At 40.5% G+C, this 21061-nt stretch overlaps 2 protein-coding genes across 4 annotated transcripts in view; one reads left to right on the plus strand and one right to left on the minus strand.

Moving 5' to 3' along the window:
* Positions 1–11873, minus strand: part of COL8A1 (collagen type VIII alpha 1 chain) — an 87622-nt gene extending 75749 nt beyond the window's left edge. The window contains exon 1 of one of the 2 annotated variants that reach the window (XM_071433395.1): positions 11766–11873. The gene's annotated coding sequence lies outside the window, so the exon portion shown is untranslated. The remainder of the gene's footprint in view (positions 1–11765) is intronic. The other variant, XM_071433397.1, reaches the window with a different exon arrangement.
* DCBLD2 (discoidin, CUB and LCCL domain containing 2) overlaps positions 1–21061 on the plus strand; it is a 428333-nt gene that overhangs the window by 86641 nt on the left and 320631 nt on the right. For both annotated transcript variants that reach the window (XM_071433400.1, XM_071433401.1), the window contains exon 2: positions 5881–5992. In XM_071433400.1, the coding sequence (XP_071289501.1) occupies positions 5974–5992 (19 nt within the window). In that variant the 5' untranslated portion in view covers positions 5881–5973. The remainder of the gene's footprint in view (positions 1–5880; positions 5993–21061) is intronic.

The raw sequence follows: 21061 nt of genomic DNA on the forward strand, positions 1-21061 counted from the left end.
GCTGAGTGACACAGAGAGCAGCATCTCAATTGGCAGCTGAATGAACATAGTTTGAAGAAGAAGTTATAAGTTAGCCATTAGCGCACGGCTTTGGAAACTGTCATTTGCAAATGGACCCCACACAAACAGGTCATAAAATAGAGGATCCATGCTGGGGCTTGGGGGTTTTGCACACATTTACACTCTCAGGTACTCAGGTCCTTGCTTGAGGTTCAGTACAATCATAAATGTAGCTAAATCATACAGTGTACAGAGACTGCTTCAAGGACGCTGCTGCTTCCCACAGAGATAAAGTCCAGCCAAGAATAGCATGTGTTTCCTTCTCTGCATCTAAGTGGTTGCTTCTGCTCAAAAATGAATTAAATATTCCATGAAAACAAGAATCTTCACTGACACAATCACTGCTTCTCAATATCGTAATACAAAATAGTGTTGTCTTGCCCAAGCGTGCCTGGCTCTCTGAGAATAGTGAAGACAGGACAGTATTTGGATAGCTGCTGTTTTTTCTGAAGAGTGGGGAGGGTGTGCCTGTTATGGGGGCATGTTCACAAAGGTTTTAGCCCAGAAAGAAAGAGGTACATCTGGAAAGAGCATAAACCAGGTTGCCAGATTGGCACTGCTACTAGAAATAATTCTTTCTCAGGAAAGTACCAAAATGTGGCTGTCTGGTTTGTCCACAAGTATCCCGGCATTTTTCTTGGCAGGCACGGATACCAGCGGGTGTTTGGCATTTTGATTGCTGCCCCCCAACTAGCGTCTATTCTTTCTCTGCTGAAGATGGAAGAATACACTTGTGGTTTAATCACTGGCCTAGGCATTAGGCAAAATGGTTCTGCTCAGATTTTATTCTGCATGCTTGGCCAGTCACTTAAGGAAGAATTTTGAGAAGTGCCCAGCACCCACAAACAGGATCAGATTTTTCAAAAGCTCTCTGCCTCCACTGAGGCAATGGACAGATGATCAAAGGAACTTCTTAGAAAATCTGTCTGCAAGTGTCATTGTGAGAGCTACTGGGTGCTGATCACTTGTGAAAATCTGGTTCTTACTGAGGTGCTCAGATTGGAATCAAACTCTCCATCTAGCTCCCATCATGATGGGAAGACACTTGAGAATCTGGCCAGGAGCAATCTCCTGAAATGCTACACCAGGAACTTTCTCTGTGCCTCAACTTCCTCTAAAATGAGAGTGATGTTGTCAGGGTGCTTGTAAGGATAAATTTATTAACCTGCTGTGTATGAAGTTCTTGGATGCTTCTGAAGCCAGGAAAGGGAGGTGAAGCATTTGTAGCATAGTGTCTTTCCAGACATACCAAACATCTGTGTAAACAGGACTGTGTTAAAGTGACTGGAGCAGGAGTCCAGGAGTCAGCTTTCCTCTGTGTACAATTTACAAGCCTTGTAGTTCAGGAGCTACTGCTTTTTGTTTGTCTCAAACCCTTGATCATGAGTCAGGACTTCACCATGCTAGCAGGTGTAACATACAGAACAAAAGAACTCAGCCTTAAAAACCTTTGTGCAGAACAAAGCAGTGCCAGGAAAATACATTGTAAAGAAATGATGAAGCTGTTCCATTCAGCTGTTTGCCTTCTGAACTCCCTGCCTGTTGAGTACAGTAATTTTGTAATTTTCTTTCCTCACACGATATTTCTTTCCTCACATCCCACCCAAGTGTTTGGTATTTTTGGGAGAGTTCTGAGGGTTTAGGATTTCAACTCTACAGGACCAGTTACTCTTACACTAGATACCATATACAGTAGTATCTTTTGCAGGTGGGTTTTTTGATTTTAAGATCCAGGGACATTAACTTTAAAATTGACCTTATTTTACTTTCCTCCTATTTTTTTTTTCCCTTTAACTTACAGCAGTTTCAGTTTTGCCTCCAGATGTGGAAATCTGAAAGGTCCTGAACCTCCTGGAGTGTGTACTGGAGCAGCCTTCCTTCTCTCTCTGAGCAGCCTTCCCTCACATGATGTGACATTTTCTTTCCAGCTGAGAGTTGAGCCCGCCCCCCGCAGCTCCCTTCATTTTTGGCCTTCCAGCACCATCGGCATCTGTGCAAGCTAATGCTGCCCAGATCCTTCTCCAAGGGGCACTGAGGGCTGGCACGCAGCAGCAAAACCCCAGGGCTGTAACTCCGAAACCCAAGAAACCTCAAATGTATTGAGTGTTTCCATAAATGCTCCTCAGCTGACTGGTCTGTGAGGAGTTTCTGCTCTCCTCAACCCTTGCCTCTCCTTTAGGAATGGGAGGCGCAGGTTGTAAATGAGTTTTCTGACTGCCCCTGTGCAGAAACGGCGCTGACATTAGAGTGTGAGGGAACCACAACCACCACAGGAGCTGAGAGGTGCTTCAGGGAGAAGGGCCCAGCCTGACTGACAGGGGCCCTGAGCCAGGGCCATGCTTGGCCTGGCCCTGCCCCCACCACAGCCTGGTGAGGGTGAGATGTCTCCACAATCTGGTGAGAGCAAGCTGTCACCACCCTGCCAGGCCATGGCAGCTTTCCTCAGGGCCATGCTACCGGTAGGTATTCGCCATGGAGCAAGGTGAAGCCCTCAGGGCGCCCTGCAGTTTGGTTTTGTTTTAGAGTAGACTACAACACCATTACAATTCAATCATCGCTAAATGCAATCCGCTTGTTGGAAAGTATGGAATATGTAAAATTTTCTTAAGAAAGGATGTTCTTTAATGCTTGATCTTTGTATACTTTCAAGCCTAATCAACAAGAAGGGAGATTTAATCCACGAAACAGAGACCAGCTAACAAGCAAGCTCTAAGTGATGGCCAGGGGGTAGAAAAACTAATTACTTTTTGGTAGAATTGCCTTGTTAAGGTTTAGGCCTTGATGTTAAGATTTAGGCCTTCACATGCTTCTGTCATCTTAGACCTGGTGCGAGGTTAACAAAGCTTGGGAAGATGGATGCCCACTGACAGTGAACATAATGAACACAGAATGCACAAATGCAGACAAACTCCTGCTATCTTCATAGCTTTTGGGCATTAGGTACAACATGTTTTCCTGAAGCTCTCTCAACCCTCTCAACTTTCTCAATAGGCAGTTGAGAGAGCAAAAATATTTCTCCTCATCATGTCTGGTGGTAGAGAAGAAGAAGCCAGGAAGGAAGGGTTGCTGCAGCCCAAGCTGAGGTCTGTGATGCTGAATGCCCCCAGAAGATGCCATGTTAGTTCCTCAGTCTCCTTCAGGTTTGGGGGGAATTGCAGGAGCAGCTCTCAGTCTCAGCTGCAGTCATTGTTTTGAAGGATAAGGCTGTGCATATGTTGTGAATGTACAAGGTAAAATCCCAGCTCTTGAAATGTGCTTGACAAGTGGAGCATTGAAAATATAATAGGCTTCTGTTTACTTATTGTTGAAATACTTGTTTTCATGAGATAAGCAGCTAGTAAAAGTTAGTTCAAAGCACATATAGCAGAAAAAATACCTTTGAGCAATCACAAATTTAATTTATTTTGCTTGTCAGTCCTTTTGTATTGAGCTCTTGACAGTGTTTAGCATAGAAGTGAGAGATGTGATGCTGAAAATAGGGTATTTAGAAAAATAATATAAAATATTCATTGTAAGTGAATTCTGAACTCAGTGAAAGGCAGTTTTTGTGCTTGAAATTTGAATCAAAGAGCTATCTCATCCTGACTCTGGAACAGAAATATTCCGTAAGAATCTCAGGCCAGAACTAACCACCACTTGGATTTTAAAGATTGAGTATTTGGAGCTAGTTGCTTAAGAGCAATCTAAAATCAAAATAGAATGAAGGTGACATTACAAAACATACCTGAGACGAATGGATTTCCTTTAAACTACTATTTAAAAACCATGTGATAATTCTATACCATTAAAAAAAAATTACTCCTGTAAATTACTCTTTAATCAAGTATGATGACTGAATGTTAAATATACAGTTTTCTGTATGAACAATGTTTTTAGCTGAGACTAGTAATGCAAGCTTAGGGAACAATCCTGAAATGTCTTCCATGTTTCCTGATGTATTAAGATATCCAAAAGATAATAATAGTCTGTCGGAGTTCCTAAGCATAAAAACTAAAAAAAAACAACAAACCCTTGCAGTGGCAGCTTGGACTGTACTGCACAGACATCCTAAATTTAGACAGGGTGGCTGAACTGGAGGAGAGCAGAAATTCCTCTAACAGACCCAGAATGTCCAACTATGGCACCACTTTCTTCCATGGAAGACAGGAGCTGCCGCTGCATCTGCACCAACAGGAACATAAAGCAGAACAGTCCAGAGCTCTCACTGCCTGGCTTTGAATGCAGCTTGTATGCACAGCAGGAACTCAGCTCATCATGAACACCTTCAGACTTCACTGCAGCATATTTTTGAGCTATTCATCCATTAGGCTGGGATAAGATGGGACAGATGTTAATTCACTTAGGGAATTAATAAACAGGCATGGTAGCTGTTCTGAACTAACATTCAGCCTATGATTACGTGATTACCTATTAAAGTACCGAGGCTTGTCAGTAACCTACACCAGCATATCACAAGGTGTACCTACAGTGAATGTTGCAGTCCTGGAGTATCTTCAACTAGAGCGTAATAATGATTACAGCCATTTTTGAAAGTATAGCTAGATTTTGCTAAGCTCTGCCAACCTTCAGCAAAAGTCTGTCCGTTTACTGTAGGGCTTGTGTTCTGTTTCAGTGGTGGGGTTTTTTGTTTGGTGGGGTGTTTTTTTTTTGGTTTTTTGTTCTGTTTTGGTTTTGGGTTTTTTTTGGTTTTGTTTGGTTGGTTGGTTTTGTTTTGTTTTGGTTTTGGTTTTTTTGTTTTGTTTTTTTCTTACCCAGAGTTAACCAGAACTTGAGAACTTGTCTTTGATTCTTTGAATCCTTTTCCCAACTCAGCAACCACAGAGGCAGTTTATTACTGAAAAGAAATCTAAGATACAGTTTTGGCCAGCATTGTCTTAGAAAGTTCATTTTATTAACACAGTTTTGGTTTTATTTCAGAAATACTTTGACAAGCACTGACATTTTTGGAATCAGTAAAGCACAAGAGACTTACTCCTAAAGGCCCTAAGCATTGCATTTTTCTGCAGCAAACAATGTGACGTGCTACTATGTTAAATTCAATTCAAGCCACTGACTGAAAGGAAATAAGTACTGAATGTCTTTTTTTCCCCTTAATTTTATAAAATATGTTTTGTGTGTATGCTAGTGCTTATGAGATATACTTCCTTAACCCCTCTTTGCTTACTTGCTTTTCATCTATAGTGCAGGTAGCAGAGGGTTTTCATTTGTAGTGCAGGTTGCGTTGTAGAGGAAGGACCCTGGTTACTCATTCTAGCATTAATTCTCCTATTTGAATATAGGTTAGCCTGTTAATGGGAAGGGAGTAATAAAGTTCTTATATTTTTGTAGTGTAGAGCTTTAACACACTCTTTGTTGATGGCTGCTTGAGGGCCCACAATGTAATTGGGAAATCAGAATGTATCCGCTCGTAGAGATTGTAATCTTTTTTTAAAGGAGCTGTACCCCCTTTAAATATCCCTTCATTCGCTTCATTAGGGTTTGTAGGTTTTCCTTGGAGAAGAATTAGGAGTGAACTTAGATTTGTTTCAGAGGCAACCAGCTATCACCCAGCTCAGTTGGCTATTCACCTCTACTGACAAGTCATCCCACTCTTTTGCCACAGAGACGGGTTTGCTCAATAATAGCTGCTTGCAAGCAGACCTATTCATGCTGGCAACACAAACTGTCCTCACACAGAGTGCTCAGCTTTGATCTACAACAACTACCTCTTGACTTTTTGCTGAAATCTGCCAACAAGGGTCCCAGTTGCGTGTTTTACATTAATATCCATCAACTGAGAGTTCAACTAACCCTTTGTTGTTGTTGCTGCTATTCTTTAAGGCAAGCTGAAAGAAAATTTCTGGTCTCCAAGCTACATTAAGACTCTTGTTCTGATACTGTGCATTCACTGGAATTCCATGTGTGCTGGGAAGAATGGAAGGGCAGAACAGAGGTGAGTTATGTGCTGGCATAAGCAGACTTGACTGCTAGATTCCTTTAGTGGTAAATTGATTATCTTTTGTTTGTGTGTCCCTGGGGCTGTGCCACCTTCCATTCTGTCCCTTTGAAAAAACTATGTTGAGTGAGAGGAAAAGGCAAGCATCTCCATTCCAGAAAATATGTATTACATACATGTGTTGTTGCTTCATATAATAAGAGTGGGTTTTGTTAGAAACTTGTTTTACTCTCCAGAATTTTCTGTTGCAAAAATGGTCAAATGCTTTGGTTGGAGTTCCCTTATGCAAATCCACAGTGTGCAACTGTCAGCCTCTCACTTTCAGAGTGAAGAATGCAGAAGTATGTTGGTCTGGAAAGTGTGGTTGCTTTTTAAGTTAGCAGGAAACATATGCTGCAGATGTTTCAAAGTTCCGGCTTTTAATATACCTTTGATATCTACTATGTCAAGCTGTTAATTTTGCCTCATTCTCCCTTTAATGGGATAGGTTTTATGTATCCTATGTATTGTCATGATAGATTCCTAGGAGCTGAAGTGAACTGGCATAGCTGATCCAGGAGTTTGTTATTTTTAGTGCTGTGGATATTTTTTTAAAACAAAAATCTTTTCTTAAGTTTGCAGTACTTTTTTTTTTTTTTTTCATCTCAGCTTTATTTCAAAGTGACTGCATAAATTTTATGACCTGTTTCTCCAGTTGTGTACCCAGGTTATATAGGCCTTATCCTACAGGAATGAAAAAGAAGTAGTAAGGTTCTACTTTTTTTTGTGGTGCAGTTTTTGTTAGTTTTGCTTTGTTGGTTTGGTGGTGGTTTTTTTTTTTGTTTTGTTTTTGTTTTTTTGGTTTTTTTTTTTTTTTTTTTTAATACAGTTAGAGTGCTCTTTTTGGTACCATTTACTTCTTACTTGCAAATGTGGAGTTCTCAAAAGCTGTCATTTTGGAGCGTTACAATTCCGGATTGCCAAGAATATTTGTGCTAACTGCCCAGATGTCTCTAAAATGAGTGTAATGAGCATACACACGCATTTGTCTTGAAGAGGTGGAAAAACCAAGGTGCGCATAAGATGCAGAACAAAAGGATGCCTTAGTTGTGTAGAATTATGAATGGCATAGCTGCGGGCATGCTTCCAAACCCAAAGTGGAAAATTTCTTACCTACCAGGCAGTCTACATTATTTTTGAGTGCCCTCATCTTGAACTCAGTGTGGTTGTTGATGAGATCCCAATAAAGAATGATGTCCACAGATGTGCACAGACACCACAGTCATCAGCTCACTACCGGCTCATAGCACTGAGAATAGAACTTCAGACCTTCGCCTCCGCAAACACAGCTGCTCATCTGGCCTGGGCTTTGTAGCCAGCAGAGGGAACTGATAAACACTCTCATAGGGCTGCTTTATGTGTTTTTTATAACCAAGGGAAGCCACTGATTCTCACTACATTCTGAAAAGGGTCCATCTAATGTCACCCCTATACAGTTTCATCTGCCATTCATAAGCGACAAATTTACATTTATCTTGCTTTTGCTATAAAATATGGACTTGCATGAAATTTTAATCACCTAAAGATGTCCCAAGACTTCATAGTGGTATTAACTCCCTACAGTGCAATTATGAGACATTAAATTCATTACACATCAAGACAATTACAGAAACACATCCAACATCTCAGGAGCACAGGAAGAGCAAGCATTATTGTTTGCTGGTGACTACAGGGAATACGCATAGTTATTGCTTAAGACCCACAAAGAGGCTTCAGAACCAGGAGTCATCATTATCTTTCTGAACATATATATATATATAGATCCACAACTTTTTCTGGGATTTCTGTTTGCAGAGGGAAAGCCACAAAAAAGACAACAACACTTACACAAAACTCTAGAAAGTGTAACTGGCAAAAATAAAGATCATTTGTACAGTTAAGTACAGATGTTTGCTGTTTTTTTTTAATGGACAGAACACACCACCTCAAATGTTTTTGTATTGTCTTGTTCCTCACTACATTACCTCCACTAAAACATTGCTCTTTTAGGAATATGACATTAGTGTAAATTTAAAATTATCTCCCTGTAGAAATAAAGAACCTACAGCCTACAATAACTGGAAGGCAAAAGAAGTAAGGGAAAGTATAGGCATGTATTTAAGCTCAAGAGATGAAACTTAATCTTACCTCTCCTGAGATACATAGCAAGACACAGAATAAGGGGGCAGAAAGTTTTGCCATGCAGATATGCTCATAGATATATAAAAATTGCCTTCTGCGGCAGATAGTGAGATGACCATTAATGGTTCCTTTTCTAGTCCTCCAGTTACCTGTCACATGTTCACAACTTTCTCTACAAACAATGCATGCTTAGCAGTAATTTTAAAGTTAAAAGAGTAAGAGAGAAGACCTCTATTGCTAGGGTAGTAACTCTGGAAATTGAGCACTGGAATTTGTTGGGTGAGGTGCGTTTTTTTGTTTATTTAGTTTTGGTTTGGTTTTGTTTTGAGGTTTTTGAGGTTTTGTTTTGTTTTGAGGTTTTTTTGAAATTCAGTATTTGCAAGGCCATAGGAGCAATTATGAATCTGTACCCTAATAAATTAACCTAAGGGCTGAAAACTAAAGGGATAGAACAAAGCTGGTTATTGGGGCTTTGGTTTTTGTCTGTTTGCTTGCTTGTTTGTTTGTTTGAATGGGTATGACATGATATCCCATATATTTGTAGAAGTGAAAAAGAAAGGAAGATTAATCTTAATGTCCCCTACAAGATCCTTTCAATAATTTTGCTTAAACCCTATGAGCTTCTCTTTGAGCTCTTTACTGCTGCTGAGTTACCAAGGCTGAGTTCTATAGTCAGATGTTGTCTATGATTTCTTTGTCCATGGCAGTGGATCTCTCCTTCCTCAGCCTGCCAAGACTGGGCTGGTCTCCTTTAACCGCAGAGAGCAAGAAAGAGATGAGCATTTGCTTATTTGTTTAATTGTTTATTTACACCTTTCAAGAATGATTTATTTGTAAATCCTGTAAAGGGGTTTGTAAAGGGTTTCACAGGAATTTTGAAAGTGTTAGGAGTAAATTACATCTCTCAAGATTTGTCACAGGAACTCTCCCTAATGTTCAGCCCTAAGGAGTCATGCAAAGACAGAGAAGCTACAAAGGGGTGGACTTTATAAGGTGAAATTTAAAATGAAGTGTGGGATTAGTGCTGTCCTGGAAACTAGAGGAGCTAAATCTGACATTCTTCCATAAATTTTCAGTGTGACCTTGAGTAAAATAATTTATATATTTAGTGACAGTAGCGCCAGAGGAAAACATAATCTCTCCCTAAAGAGAGGTGTGAAAATAAATTCCTGAAGGTAAGAATTTCTCCCAAGCAGTGGCAAAACTATGCATAGATAAGCAGAGAGAGATATGTTTATCCTCTGTTTCTAAGTATCTAGTCTAGCACTTTAAACAGCACTGGGAGTTACACTAGTGGATTAAGTAGATATTACTGCCCTAAATGAACACCTAAAAAACTAAGCATAACTGCCAGTAGAAGTGACTTAGCATCCCTGCTTAACACTTAACTGGTCTTTGGCTGAAAAAATTAATATGGTCTTTTTACCTATATTATTTTTAAATGTTATGATCATTATTCAAAAAATCTGAATTCCTTGCTCTCCCAATGATTTCCTTTTTTTTTTTCCTTAATTCAGGTTGTAGCATTAATTTAAACATTACTTTTATTTTAATATCAGCGTGCTTTGATCTTGTAAAAAGGCGTTTCAGATGAGCACAGAGGTCAATAAATGCATTCCTAGACATCCTAGTTCTCTTGGGAGACCTGCTGGGCAAAGTTTCCCTTCATCCCTTGCTGCAAAGTGATGCTAAGCTGAATTATCTACTCAGCCTGAGAGAAACTGCTCAGAGGAGATTGTGATCTAAATTAGATGCATTCCTTTGAATAAAGTTTTCTTAATATGTCCTGCAATCCATTTTTCAAATGCCAAAACATTACATTTCCCAGCAGGCTTTAATAAAAGGTATTTGCTACATACACATTTCCTGTGGCAAATGCTTTTTTTTTCCCATGAAATTTGCTCTATCAAAAATTTCGATTTATCTGATGGAGTAAAACTCTGAGTGAAAAAATCAGGCTTTACTGCCACACTGTAGACCTAAATTCTGTATGCGTTAAACTTAAGATCACATATCTGTGTTTTACAACAGGGATGTTTTTGGAAAGGGGAGGTTTGCTGTAAAAATCACATGTTAACTAAGGAATGAAATTTTGTAGCTTAGAGTTAATGTTAGTTATGAGGAAAACCATTGGGCTGTCTTCCTGTCTTCTATAGGCAATTTATATTTATTACCTGGATGGAAAAATAGTTTTACTGTAAGTTTGCTGTAGAAAACACTGTACTTTGTTTTTTGAATAGTTCAATTTATTTGGGTTTTGGATTTTTGTTGTTTGGGTTTTTTTAAAGATACTTATGTAATCTTGCAGGCAAATATCTGAAGGCAGTGTTTTTCTTTCCCCACTAATTAGAATAGATAACATATAAAATCAGAAAAAATCTTAGATAAAGTATGCAGAAAAGGCTACTTGGAGCAGAGTTCTGCTGTTATACAGTACTATAACTTAAAATATTGCAGCTAACGTGAATACAGTTATATATATGGACGTAATTCTTTTCTAGAGAAAACTTTCTATTTGTGAAAGACCAAAAAGGACTCAGTTTAGAAAGAGAATTAGACATTAAGAAGAAAATACCACTACTTAACTGAAGATTGTATTTTGCATTTACAGGTAGCATTAACTGCTGGTACTGGCAGCTCATGCTTTCCCTCCTCTCTGAGCACTGGAGAGAGGCATTGTAGGATTAGGATTTCTGTGATGGAATTTCTTTAAACAGGTGACTGTGTGTGCTAAAAGTACACTGTTTCACACAATGTGAAAAACCGCTACTGGTCACTAATAGATTAATCTCCGTGAGGATGGACAGATGGATGGATGGGAATGCAAATATAGTTTTGAAACCACTTTTAAATGTTTTAACTGTTTAGTAGCTGTCTTTAAGGCACTCAACTATTCCTTCCTCTAATGCTAAAAATGCCTGTGTGGGAGAACTGCAGAAAAATATAAACAAGCTGATCTAAAAGTTTCATAGAGACACAAGGTCTGTTGTTCCAAGAAACAGGACTTTGCTTGTAAAATATCTACTTTAAGTATATTTGGTACTAGATAATGAATTCCATTAGTCTTATTACTGTGCTTCTGTGAGGGCTTAAATTCCATCACACCTTTTTTAAACACAATGAAACCTGTGAAGATGCACTTCAGTCCCAAGATTGTCTCAATCTGTCTAGTCAATGATATTAGCAATAAAACCCAGTTCCTTCCTTAAATTACCACTAACCACTTTTTTTTTTTTTTTTCCTCAAACAGAATTTAAGGAAGCTTTACAGTGATTTTTTTTCCCCCATAACTTGACTGGACTGTGAAGGAGACTATTAAGAGGGATAATAAATCGCTGTAATTGGTCTGGGTATACTAATCTCTTCAAAATCCATCAGAAAAGGAGAAAAGACCTTTTCCCAGCCACAGTGTTTCCCAGCAAGATCTGTTTTTATTTCTCTGCTAAAACAACAGACTGTTACTAACTTAAATGTCAGATGACACTACATCTGAAAAAAAAAAGGCGAGGGGGGGAGCCAGCACCACCCAGCAAGGCAGTGCTCGAGTTCACATTAAGACTTCCTCACAATAGCTGGGTAGAACAGAAACCTGAAGTAGCAGTAATCTTACCTTAAGTACACAAGATCCAAGGAGAGAAGATCACTGGCTCAAAACAGTAGAGGACTGAGAAAGTGCTCTGATCTGCTGCTGGTAGTATGCACTTGGCTTTTATGTGCAGGTGGGAGGAGCTGCTCCCTACGGTAGGTGGGCAGTGAAGATAGCAGGCAGACAGCCTTCAGGAGGCATTGCAGAGGTTTTTGCTGTTTGGGAACAGAGAGAGGGAGGAAAAGCAAGCTGGATGGCATATACATGAAAAATAGTGTTGGATTTATTTGCTGGAGTTTTTTTGTTTTGGTTTGGTTTTTTGTTTGTTTTTCTGTAAATATGTAGTTAACTGAAGATTTTCTACTGTATTTATTTTTCTAAATCTGAATCTCTGTATTATTCCAGTTGCAGTACAATACTACTAGGTCTCACTTAATCTGTTGGAAGGATTTTTGAGGCAATGAGATACTAATACAAAATCTTTATCAGGAAGGTCAATGTTTCCCTTTCTGAAAAGGGATAGCTATGAAGAATCAGCCCCTTGATCTTTGAAGTTGTCTGTTTTCTCAAGGATTGGACTTCCTTTATATTCCAAACATCTGCTAGATCTCAGCTCCGGAACCCTCCTAAGTTTCTGTTTTGCTGAGCTGCACAGCTTTTTCTTGAGGCAGCTGTAATGCGTTCCATCTACACACTGACTTTGTAGCAGTTTAGTTTAGAGCAGTTTTATTGTTCACTGTGTCTGAGTTCTAAACAGTTTTACCAACTGGTATTCTCAAAAGGCAAATGTAGCCAAAAAGACAAACCAGTAGGAATATGCATTCCTGGTGGTTTCTGTGTGAAATCGTTCATTGTTCATTTTAACTCTTTCATTGCTTTCCACTCAGAAGAGTGGATGGCACAGATTGCAGACACTGACTTCTGCAGGTGAAACAGTTGTACCCATCTAAAAACCACTAATTCTCTATTTATGTATCTTCCTGCATGAGGCATCTGGGTCTGTATTATTTTCCATAATACACAAGTAAAATCTGTGTCATATTGGAACACGTAATAGGTTGAGAAAGCTGGAAAGATAGAACAGCAAGGGGAGAACAGTAGTGTGCAATTAAGGGAAAGTCTATCCTGACTTAAAATCTGACAAAGAGCAGGTAGAAAAATGAATTAGTATCTTAGTTATAGAGTTGAGATAAGTTTGTAGCAGAGCTTGTGGAGATGAGATATGATATCTGTTACTTCTTTTGCAAAAGGGCCAAACTGATCACTGGTTAAGGAGTTGTAAGATTTTTTTTTTAAAAAGCGGTACTGAGTGAATTGATCTGAATATAGTGAGTTGCATACAACTTTATTTAGTCTTGTCTTTTTACAAAAAGGCTTAAAAATCAAGCACCCATCAACTTGGATGACAGTGTTATGTGGCAAAAGAAGTTGCATAACCCTGGTGATGTAGCCTCTGAGATTTGGAATTGTCAAACTGAAAAGGACTGGTTTAATTGCTAATATTTCTCACCGGTATTGATTTGCTGTTAGCTAGGGCATTTTATACATTATTGCAACTAATTGGGAAAAGAATTTATTTATTTTGTTATTTCTGCAGCATTTGAAGTATTTTTACAGTTCTCAATAACAAATTAGTTCTGCTGTGAAGAGATTACAGCATGCTTCCAGGAAGGCTACACGAACTAATTATAACATGGGAATAGGGAAAGAAAGGGTACAATTTACTGCAATAAGCTTATGTAGTTAGTTCAGTTATGGCACTTGGTAGTGTTTCAAGTGACTAAGTGATATGCATAAAGTGGAATTCTACTCAGCTAGCATCTAAATAATCAGATGATTATGTACTTAGACAAATCTAGGTTGAGATTTGCAGAAGTTAGAGAGTAAATAGGTACCCTCATCCTTGTTTGATGATTAAACTGCTCTGCTCTCTCAAAATTGCTGAGCTATTTGTAGGTCTCTTCTAAAATCAGTGGATATTTCTATAAACTCAATACCTTCAGGAGGTGAAGTTCTGTTTTTTTATTATCTTGGGAATGAAAGTTTGAATGTAAAGGACTAGCTGTATAGGTACATTTTTTGTTTGTTTTTTAAACTCCTGACCATAAGCTTCAGGTGCTAAGCACCACTTCAGTTCTCAGAACTGAGTCAATACTTCTCCCTGCGCTGTGGGTTGCATACACTTGTTAGCGTTCAGAAACATAATCACAAGAATGATTATATGTAGGTGCTTTTATTGAAGAGCTCTGGGTGTCAGGGGTTACCAACCCAAATCTGACTCCACCATGGGTTCGGGATGAACATGTTTTTATATTCTATCGTTATATAACTTTCATGTTAATGATATAAACTTATATTGTTCTATTGTATACATAGATTTCAGCCAAGCATGGCTCCTCGTGACCCCCCCTGAAATTTCTAACATAGTTTCTCATGATTCTTCTTATGATTATACAATAATTATATTTAATTACTAAACAATCATCACATCTAATAATTATATCATTTCCATACTGCTTACACAGGTGCAATGATCTGGCAAAACACAAAGCCTAACATTTTCAGAGTCTATCTTTAACATTTTCCAGGGCCCCACTATCATTCTTCCCCCTTTGAAAGCATTTTCACTTCACTATAGGTGTAAATGTTTTCACTTGATACAGTCCTTTATTTCTCAATTTATACTTGACGTTCTTCAAATCCATGGTTGATGTAAACGTTGTCGTGGATGCTATCACGAACTGGAAAACCAGAAGATGGTGGGCGTGGATCTTGTGTCAGTGCCTTTATTATTTTCTGGTTCCAGGATGTTTTCTTCTGTATCTCTCCTTTTAAGATGCTGTAAATTAACCAAATTGCTAAGAATACAATTAGTAAGATTATCACACTCTCAATGACAGATTCAATACATGAACTCACATTCCACCCTAACCCTTTAAAGATTTTGCCTAACCAGCTTGTAGTCAAATCCTTTTGCTCTTCTTGTGCTTCATGCTCTATTTGTTTCAACTGATTGATGTCATATTCTACATCTGCAGTTACATTTGGGATGTGAACGCAGCAATGATCAATCCATCCCTTTAAAAATCCACATACTCCATGCTCCTTCAGGAGTAACAAATCTAAGGCTAATCGATTTTGTAAAGTCATTTTTGTGGTGGCTTGTAATTGTATGTTTAATTCTTTAAATCCTTCCCGGGTGACTCTTGCCAGTCTATCTACCTGACCTGTAAGTTTGTACAGCATCTTCTACTCTGATAGTTTGCTATAGGACCAAGCAAAGACTCTAGGGCCCACCCAAATTTCACTCCACTAGAGGGTTCTTGCCAAGTGTCATCTAGATTTTCATTGTCTAGAACTTCTTGTCTTGCTCTTATCTGCAGAAGTTCATGTTTTCCGTTATATGGGGACTTTTTCCAAATTGGACATAACGTTGGGAGGCCCAAAGTAATTTCCTTTACTTTCCTGTCCACAGGCAGATGTGTTGTCCAGGTACCATCGCTTGCTGCCCATACAAATTGCCCTGGACTTCGGACTGTACTCCTGGTACATCCTACAACTACTTTATAATTCACTTTGCCTTGTTTATGTTTGATCCCTCTGCAAGCACAACCAATTTGTACAGCTATTGCCAGGGGTGGCATCTGTTTTATCTCTGCATCATCAGAAGTGCAGTCATAAGTTTTATTACATGCCCACCAACTTACTTTGTCTGCCCTCGATCTGCTACTAGTGGCAGTGTACATTACTGCTGGATCTGTTTCATTCTCAGAGCCTTCCCACTTAATGCACCAAGGGGTGTTTGCTATATATTGGAATTTTTGAAGTATACTCACAGACCACGCACTGTCCCAAGGCTCTATCGATCTTTCTGATCCTTGGCCTCACACTTCCATACCAGAGTGGTTTCTGTAACATTTTCTATAATCTTTTTATAGTGTGGCAAATAGCATTGCCATTGTGTGATGCCTCCTGACTCTCCCATAGGGGTTCCTAGTGTGCCATCACTTAGAATACAGTCTTTCTGGCTTATAGGTTTCATCCATGTTCCTATTTTCTCCCAAGTTTCCTTGACTACTTGCCTCGACTCGAGTACCTGTTTGCATGCAATTGTTTTGTTCTTTTGTATTTCAGGTAGTTTTGATGTTATGATTCCCCAATTTACTGGGTCTCCTGCTGCCTTTGGTATTGGCAGACAGGCAGTTATTCTACTGATGTTTTGCATTTTGGCAAAGTCTTTGACTAATCCAATCATTCTCAGCTTGAACTGCATTAGAAACTTTTATCACCTGTGTTTCTGCTTGTACCTCTCTCTTAATTCTAGAATGAAGAGTGGTTAGTTGATCTTTTTGCATTCCACATCCCAAAGACATTAATGACCATAACATTGGCACAATTACTGACAGCATTCTCAAAGCAATTAAACACATTTTATCTGCAGCCTTGTTGGTTCCACAGTTTACACAGTCCATGATCCAGGATGGATTTTCTTCACTTGGGTATAGTGAGTCCAGGGGTCCACACTGGCTACTTTGACTGCTGTAAAGGTGGTCAGCAGTACCTGATGGGGTCCACTCCACTTTTCTTCCAGCGGTTCTTCATTCCAGTTTTTAATCTACACCTCATCTCCTGGATGTATGTTATGAACTGGATTCTCGAGAGTCAGCGGTTTATTCCACACGAGGATGCTCCGGAGCTGAGCTAAAGCTTTCCCGAGAGACAGAACATAATTATACACTTCCTGCTTTCCTGTGACGTGTACATTAGGGTTAGGGTCAGGAGATTCATATGGTTTCCCATACAATATCTCATAAGGACTGACTGACATCCCACTCCTAGGCTTTATCTGAATCCTTAACAGTGCTATTGGCAAAGCCTGGGGCCACTACAATTTGGCTTCTTGGCAAATTTTACTGATTTGCCTTTTTAGTGTCTGATTCATCCTCTCTACCTGTCCACTTGACTGGGGTCTCCACGGTGTGTGGAGGTCCCAAGTTATCCCCAGCAATCTACTTACCTCTCTTACTACTGTAGCTATGAAATGGGGCCCCCTATCTGATGATACCCCTAGGGGTAGCCTGAACCTGGGAATAATCTCCTGTAGTAACCACTTAACTGTTTCCTTTCCTCAGTTTGTGCTACAGGGAAGGGCCTCTGGCCATCCAGAAAATGTGTCAACTCCGGCTAACAGGTATTTGTATCCTCAAGTTCTTGGCAATTCTACAAAATTGTCATGGTTTAACACTGGCACAATGCCAGTGCCCCCATGAAGATACCTTCTCCCTGGTTTCTGCTGTGAGATGTGACCAGGAATAAGCAAAGCAGGCTCCTACTTAGGGAAAAAAAAAAAAGAACCAGAACTTTATTAACTACTCTACAACTACAGATAAAATGAAACACACACACAGGGAAAATGAAAACCTCACAAATGCATTTCCTCCTCCCCCCACCAAATTTCAACACAATACATTTGATCCTCAAATCACCAACTCTCGGTCCAGCAGCACCTTTTAGACAATCAATCCTCAGTTCATCAAGAGGAGAGGAGTCCTTCTTGTACCATGGGCTTCCCCTGGAAACACAGTCGAAGCCTCGTGTGTTTCTGTGTCACTCGTGGCACCGCCCGGAGAACATCTGCCGTCGTGACTTCTTCCTTTTCATGTCCAGTGCTCTCACCACTGAACACGGACCAGAGCTGCTTCTAGGGTTGCCTTTTAAGGATGCTCTGTCCCGATCCAAAAAAGGCACAGTCTCTCCTTTGGGACACCTGTCCCCACAATCTCTCCTTTGGGACACCTGTCCCCCCCATATTTTTCACCCCCTGGGGCCGAGGGGCATCAACACTGAACCCTCTTGGTTCTGAGGCCGTCATCTCTCTTCTGGGACACCTGTCCCCACAATCTCTCCTTTGGGACACCTGTCCCCCCCATATTTTTCACCCCCTGGGGCCGAGGGGCATCAACACTGAACCCTCTTGGTTCTGTCCATGGCTATACAAAAAGAGTCCAGCAAAAGCTACTCCATCATCTCTTCCCACTAGGATTCTTCTCTATTCTTCTACTATCTCTCACTTGCCCAGACCTCTCTCACACTGGCCCATTTCCTTTTTCATCTTCCACTCTATCTTCTAGGAAAGGTCAATGTTCTGTAAAGTTCTCATTTTCCAAAAAGGGGTTAAAAGCTCCTACAAGCGGCCGGCTGAACCCCCCCCTCTTCTCCGTCCCAGCCGTGCTGCCGGCACAGGCCCATGTTTATCCAGTTTCAAGGTTACAGTCCCAGGCAGCGGCTCTTTCTCTCTCTCTCTGTGTCTCTCAGGGGGGGCTGCCCGATGGCTCCCGGTGTCTCTCTCTCTCTTTCTCTCTTCCACCCTTCCACCCCGGGGCTCAGGCCTACCTCTCCCGGCCACATGGCTTTCCCCTCCCCCTGCCCAGCCAGCAGCTGGGCCGGGGGAGAGACCCGAACTCTTTCCCGCCGGAAACCCAAGAGGACCCTCCCAGGGGAGAGCTCTGCTTTTAACCCCGTGTTCTCAGAGGCGTGTCCATGTCCCAATGGCCAGGTTAAATGCCAATATTAAAGTCTGAATATCCATTGGCCAAAAACACAGCATCCCAAAAAACACATTTCCTGTCAAACCACCACAAAAATCTACCTGCCAATAGTCTCCTGGCTCTATTCCTATCCGAATTCTTCCTAGCTATGCCTGTCGTCTAGTCACTGGGTTGTTTTTCGAGCAGATATCACATTTTGACATTACTGATTTTGCCATTGTTAACATCTGTACCAAAATTAAACTCTGCTTTAGCAATTTTACCAATGCCTCTGCACCCCAATGACATTCGTTATGTTTGATTTGTAGAACTTCTCTCATTATCAAGGGGGGTACCACTATTTGTCCTTGTGCAGTCACATACCATCTTTCTGAATTCTTTTGTGCATTTAGCAAACGTGCCAGTCTCTCATCTTCTACTGAATATTTTGGTTTTGGAGGCAAATTGAATTGGGATACATTAAGCTTTAAAGGTATCAATGCCATTGTTGTTTGCACCTCTCAAGCAACCTGTCGGGCTGTCCAGTCTGCCTTTCGATTTCCCTCACAGATTTTGGAGTTTCCTGATTGGTGTGCTCTACAATGTATAATTGCTACTTGTTCAGGTTTTTATACTGCTTTTATCAATTGCAGGACTGCATTTTGATGTTTAATGTGCCTACCTTGAGAAGACAATAGTCCTCTTTCTTTCCACAGTGCTCCGTTTACATGCACCACTCCAAAAGCATATTTTGAGACAGTCCATATATTTATCCTTTTCCCCTTCACTTAATTCTAGTGCCCTGGTTAAAGCAACCAGTTCTGCCTTCTGGGCAGATGTATTTGGTGGTAATGCTTTTGCCTCCACTACTGTACTGACTGTTGTTACTGCATATCCAGCATATCTGGTTCTGTTTTCCACGAAGCTGCTCCCATCTGTAAATAGCTCCCACTCTGGCTGCTCTAGTGGGACGTCTTTCAGGTCTTTTCTTGCTGAATAGGTGTGCTCTATTACTTCTACACAGTCATGCTCTAATGGGCCTTCTTCAGTTGTGGTACCTAGGAACAAAGCTGGATTCAAAAGGTTAGTTGTTTTTAATGTGACATCATCCTACTCGGTCAGGACTACCTGGAATTTTATCATCCTGCTTGGAGATAGCCAATGGCCCCCTTTCTGTTCTAAGACAGTGGTTACCATGTATGGTACATAGACATCTATGTGCCTTCCCATAGTAAGCTTCCTGGCTTCTTGTATCAGCATCACAGTGGCTGCGACTGCCCACAGACATGAAGGCCACCCGGCACTTATGTTGTCAAGTTGTTTGGAAAAGTAGCCCACCGGCCTTTTCCAGCTTCCCAGATGTTGGGTCAGGACTCCTAGTGCTAGGCGCAGCCTTTCATGTACAAACAGCTGAAAATCTTTAGACAGATCAGGTAACCCTAATGCTGGAGCAGTTGTCAGTGCTTCCTTTAATTTTAGTAAGGCTTCTTTCTGTGGCTTGCACCAGATGAATGGCTGCGTCTTCTGAGCTTCATACAGGGGTTTTGCAATCCGTCCATAGTCCATGATCCACAGGCGACACCATCCTGCCATCCCGAGGAAGACTAGCAGCTCATGTAGATTCTGGGGCTCTGGAATTGCACAAATAGCTTGGATACGGTTAGTACCTAGTTTTCGTTGCCCTTGTGAAATTTCACATCCCAGGTAGATCAAAGTCTGTTGAGCAATTTGTGCCTTTTCCAGGTCGCTTTTTCTTCTGTAGCTATTAGTATATCATCAACGTACTGCAACAACAGCTATTGGTCTCTTGGTACTTGCCCATTTTTGGTCCAAATCTCCAGCTCCTTTGCCAGCTGGGTTTCCGAATAGGGTCGGTGAGTTCTTGTCATGTCCAGGTGAGCTGGATCTTTCTTCCGTTCCCTGGGTTTTCCCACTCAAAGGCAAACAGTTTCCTACTTTCTTTGTCAAGGGGTATGCAGAAAAAAGGCATCTTTTAAATCAATTACAGTAAACCATTTATATATCTCTTTTACAAAGGATAAATGTCCTTTGTTGTTTTATTTATTGTTCTCAAATCCTGCACTAATCTATATTCACCATTTGGTTTCTTTACTGGAAATATTGGTATATTAAATTCTGATTCACATTCTTCTAGAATTCAGTATTTCAAGAACATATCAATAATTTTTAGTATTCCTTGTTGTGCTTCTGGTTTTAGGGGATACTGTTTGACTTGTACAGCCCTTGCCCCTTCTTTAAACTCTGCATGCACTGGTTGTGCCAATTTAGATTTCCCTGGTATATCCGTTTCCCATGCAGAGGGAATCACTGCATCTTCTACCTCCCTAGGGATAGAGGGAACAGGTTTTTCTTTGATCATTAAAATCTGTCCCATCTTTGATTCAGGTATTTTCATTATAAGTTCCCCATTTTCAAAGGTTATTACTGCATCAAGTTTCGCTAGCAAATCCCTCCCTAAAAGCGGAATTGGACACTCAGGTACATATAGGAACTCGTGTGTTGTTGTGGTGTGTTTTATGTTTGTTCAGTTTTCCCCCCATTGTTCTCTCAGAAGGTCCTGCCCTGTTACCAGTTTGTGTCAATCCCCAAACCCCTCCCCAGTTGTCTTGGTTATCAAATGTATCTTTCTTGTTCCCCACCCCTGACGGCCTGCCTGTCACTTGACACCCCTGCCTCTTTTTCTAGAAAGTTCGGGCCAGGATGTCGGGTGATTGGGTTAGGGGCCAGGGTCCCTCCCACAACTGTGTTTGATGGGTTCTCCGATTATGCCAA

This window comes from Agelaius tricolor, unplaced genomic scaffold (genome assembly GCF_023055355.1).
Source record: "Agelaius tricolor isolate 1412-34295 unplaced genomic scaffold, bAgeTri1.0.p SCAF_9, whole genome shotgun sequence".
Taxonomy (NCBI): domain Eukaryota; kingdom Metazoa; phylum Chordata; class Aves; order Passeriformes; family Icteridae; genus Agelaius; species Agelaius tricolor.